Raw genomic sequence first — 3,362 nt, 5'->3', positions numbered from 1 at the left:
TAGTAAGCCACTCCAAGCCTACCCTACTCGTTTCTTTCCAAAATTCCACCAGGATCTCGTCAGGACCAGTCGCTTTACCCCTGCTCATCTTCCGTATAGCCACATCAACCTCCTCACACCTAATACGCCTACAAAACCCAAAATCTCTCTAAATCTTTGAGTTCTCCAACTCACCCAGCACGATGTTCCTATCCTCTTCCTCGTTCGAGAGTCTATGGAAGTACTCCTGCCGTCTACGCCTGATACACGCCTCTTCCACCAATACCTTACCGTCTTCGTCCATGATACACCTCAATCGATCCAGGTCCCGAGCCTTCCTCTTCCTAATTTTGGCTAACTTGTACAGCTTCCTATCCCCTCCTTTTCCCCCAAGATCCTCATACAATCTTTCAAAAGTTGTAGTCTTGGTCGCCGTAACCGCGAGCTTCGCCTCTCTCCTTGCTTTCTTATAAAACTCCCTATACGACCTTCGCTCTTCCTCGTCCGTGCTCTCCACTAGCTTCAGATACGCCGCTTTCTTAGCTTCCACTTTTCCTTGGACCTCCTCATTCCACCACCAGTCCCCTTTGTGGCCACCCGACTAACCCTTCGAGACCCCTAACACCTCCTTAGCGGCTTCTCTAATGCAGTTTGCGGTCATGGTCCACATACTACTCGCGTCCCCACTGCTCCTCCAGGCCCCCATAGCCAACAACTTCTCCCCCAACTCTTGAGCCTTTCCCTTAGTCAAGGCTCCACACTTGATCTTAGGTTGTCCGTACACCGCTCTCTTCTTCCGTACTCCCTTAACCTCCAAATCCATTACTAGGAGCCTATGCTACGTTGACAAACACTCACTCGGGATAACCTCGCAATCCGTGCATAGGCCCGTATCACTTCTCCTGAGGAGAAGATAATCAATCTGAGTCTTGGCAACCCTGCTCCGGAAAGTGACCAGGTGATCCTCCCTTTTTTTAAAACTCGTGTTAGCAAGCACAAAGTCAAACGCTTTAGCAAACTCAACAACCAAGTACCGGACCTCGTTCCTAACCCCGAAACCGAACCCGCCATGCACCTCGTCATAACCCCTAGTCGTCTTCCCAACATGACCATTAAAGCCACCCTCTATGAAAATCTTCTCGGACTGTGGGATACTGCGCACAACTTCGTCCAAATCCTCCCAGAAGCACCTTTTGACCTCCTCGCTCAGTCCCGATTGAGGTGCATAAGCACTAATCACGTTAAAAGTGAACCCATTAACCACTAGAATAATAATCAACAGCCTATCATTCACCCTCCTAACATGCACCACTAACTCCCTGAGATCCTTATCAATTAATGCCTACCCCGTTCTTGCCTCCGACACCCCTTGAATACCAAAGTTTATACCCATTAACATCCCGAGCCTTCGTACCCCCCATCTAGTTTCATGGACACATGCTATATTAATCTTCCTCTTCTAGAGAATCTTCCCCAGCTATATCGACATACCCATAAATGTCCCTATGTTCTAGGATCCAATTCTCAACCTTATGAAATCCTTACCCCCCTTGCCACCCTTGCTCCTCGCCCCCTAACCCACCCGAGGACTCAACCTTACACTACCATCGCTCAGAATAGCCATTACACCAGAAAAAACACAGGGATATAGACTAAAACTAGACTACTACGAATGCAGACACACAGGCGAAGCGTAAAACACGCAAAGCCTAAATATAAGCTGAAATGTAATGTAACTTGGGTACGCAAAAGACATGAGTGATACAACTAATGGCAGATAAATGCAAACAAGCCGAAGGAAATACAATAATCAAGGATAATAGGCAGCCGACAGTGATGCATATTTTAGGGATATTCTGAGGCAAGTAGCAGAGCAACATGATGAACTTAGAAAAGATATGAAAAGAATGAGGGCAGCAATCACAAGAATTAAGGCCAGTATGGAAGAATTAAATGAAGAGAGCGAGCACCAACAAGAGGAAAATTTTGAAAAAGAGGAGATTTTAAGTCAAACTTGGCTGGTGGAACAAGCTGAAAGATTGGAAATATATGAGGCTCAACGTGAGAAAATTATAGATGGTATACAAGACCTAATAGAAGGAAGAGCTAAACTGGGACAAGAGATCAAAAAATTTGGCTCTGCTATTCACGACTTGGATGCAGATATGAGTGCAAAGGTTGATGCATGTAACGCCCAACAATTTAGTGATAAGTTGTGTGAAGCTGAAAAAGATCTTCTAGACCAAATTGAGGAGCTAAAATGAGAATATTAATTATTAGACCAAAATATTATTAATGATGCCAAGGTTGACGAAGAGTGCGAAATTGAGGATGTCAAAAATAATACAATTTTGGAGTTAGAGCGTATTGGACCTCATTCTAAATATTTTTCAACATTGTGTTTGGTTGGTGACATGGGAATTGATCCATTCGAGCTTATAGATAAGTCAATGGATGAGGAACAAAGTGTTTATATTCTGAAATTTGCGATGCCAAGGAGACAAAACGGCATTCCTCACTTAAGGGCCAAGAAGTGCAAGATGCGATATCTATTGCTTAGTTCCTTTATTTTCACACCACCGCCTCATGAACGTGACAGAAAAATTGATGCAAAATTGGGGGCGCAATTTATATCCTCAAAGTGGAAGGAAAAGTGGTGAAAGTGATGGCGTCGTGCCGCGACGTTAAATCAAGCGCTTGTTGGGAGGCAACCCAATTCCATTTTTTTTCTTTTGTTTTTTTGTTTACTTTTTTTTATATTTTATTGTGTTACATTTTTTTATCGTATTTTTTTTTGTAGTATTATTTTTGTATTTTGTAGGAGTAAGAGCATGGAGTCAAAGCCAATAGGCGAATGCAAAAGCGAGCATGTGTTTGAAACTGAGTGTGAGGTACCCGCACAAGGGATCATACGTGGGAGAAGTCTGAGTATCCCGTGAGCTGCTAATGCTTCGGCCTTTGGCCTACCAGGGAGTCTCTTTTTTCCTCTTGTTATTTTCAGTGTGCATTGAGGACATTGCACAATTTTAAGTGTGGGGTGAGGAGATTGTCTGGGTGGTTTTCTGTGCTATGTTAGCTTAGTTATAGTACTCGTTCTTAGTGTAGTAATTTTTTTAAAAAAACTAAAAAAAAAAATCAAAAAATTTGGACTTTTCCCGACGATGGATTTTGTGGACAGCTTTCTTGAGGGATTAAGGTCCAATAAAAAAATGAAAAAAGGGTGAAAAATAGAAAAAATCCAAAAATGTGTCTTTTCTTTTTAGGTAGCAATAATCCCCCATGGTTTTTCTTTGTGCAACGACTCTTTTATTTTGATTTTTAGAGTATATTAGAATTTAGGGAATAAATGGAGGAAGAATGATGAACCTAGGCGCCCTTGACTT

At 42.7% G+C, this 3,362-nt stretch overlaps 1 protein-coding gene across 1 annotated transcript; it reads right to left on the bottom strand.

Moving 5' to 3' along the window:
* Window positions 1-817: 817 nt before the first annotated feature.
* LOC109215358 lies at window positions 818-1,400 on the bottom strand. Its single transcript, XM_019379407.1, has 2 exons — window positions 1,357-1,400; window positions 818-1,211 (listed from the first exon to the last, which is right to left on the bottom strand). Exons 1-2 carry the CDS (start codon window positions 1,398-1,400, stop codon window positions 818-820), a joined length of 438 nt encoding a protein of 145 aa, XP_019234952.1.
* Between the last annotated feature and the right edge of the window lie 1,962 nt (window positions 1,401-3,362).

Source organism: Nicotiana attenuata, unplaced genomic scaffold (genome assembly GCF_001879085.1).
Source record: "Nicotiana attenuata strain UT unplaced genomic scaffold, NIATTr2, whole genome shotgun sequence".
NCBI classification, from domain to species: Eukaryota; Viridiplantae; Streptophyta; class Magnoliopsida; order Solanales; family Solanaceae; genus Nicotiana; species Nicotiana attenuata.
This window is presented reverse-complemented; position numbering and strand designations above follow the sequence as displayed.

What these genes read in the sequence shown, in the direction of transcription:
- LOC109215358 (XM_019379407.1), bottom strand. Translation starts at nt 1,400, where the DNA reads ATGGGGGGTACGAAGGCTCGGGATGTTAATGGGTATAAACTTTG. An exon ending in GTTAATGGGTATAAACTTTG is followed by an intron (nt 1,212 to 1,356) that starts GTATTCAAGGGG and finishes TAACGTGATTAG; the next exon opens with TGCTTATGCACCTCAATCGG.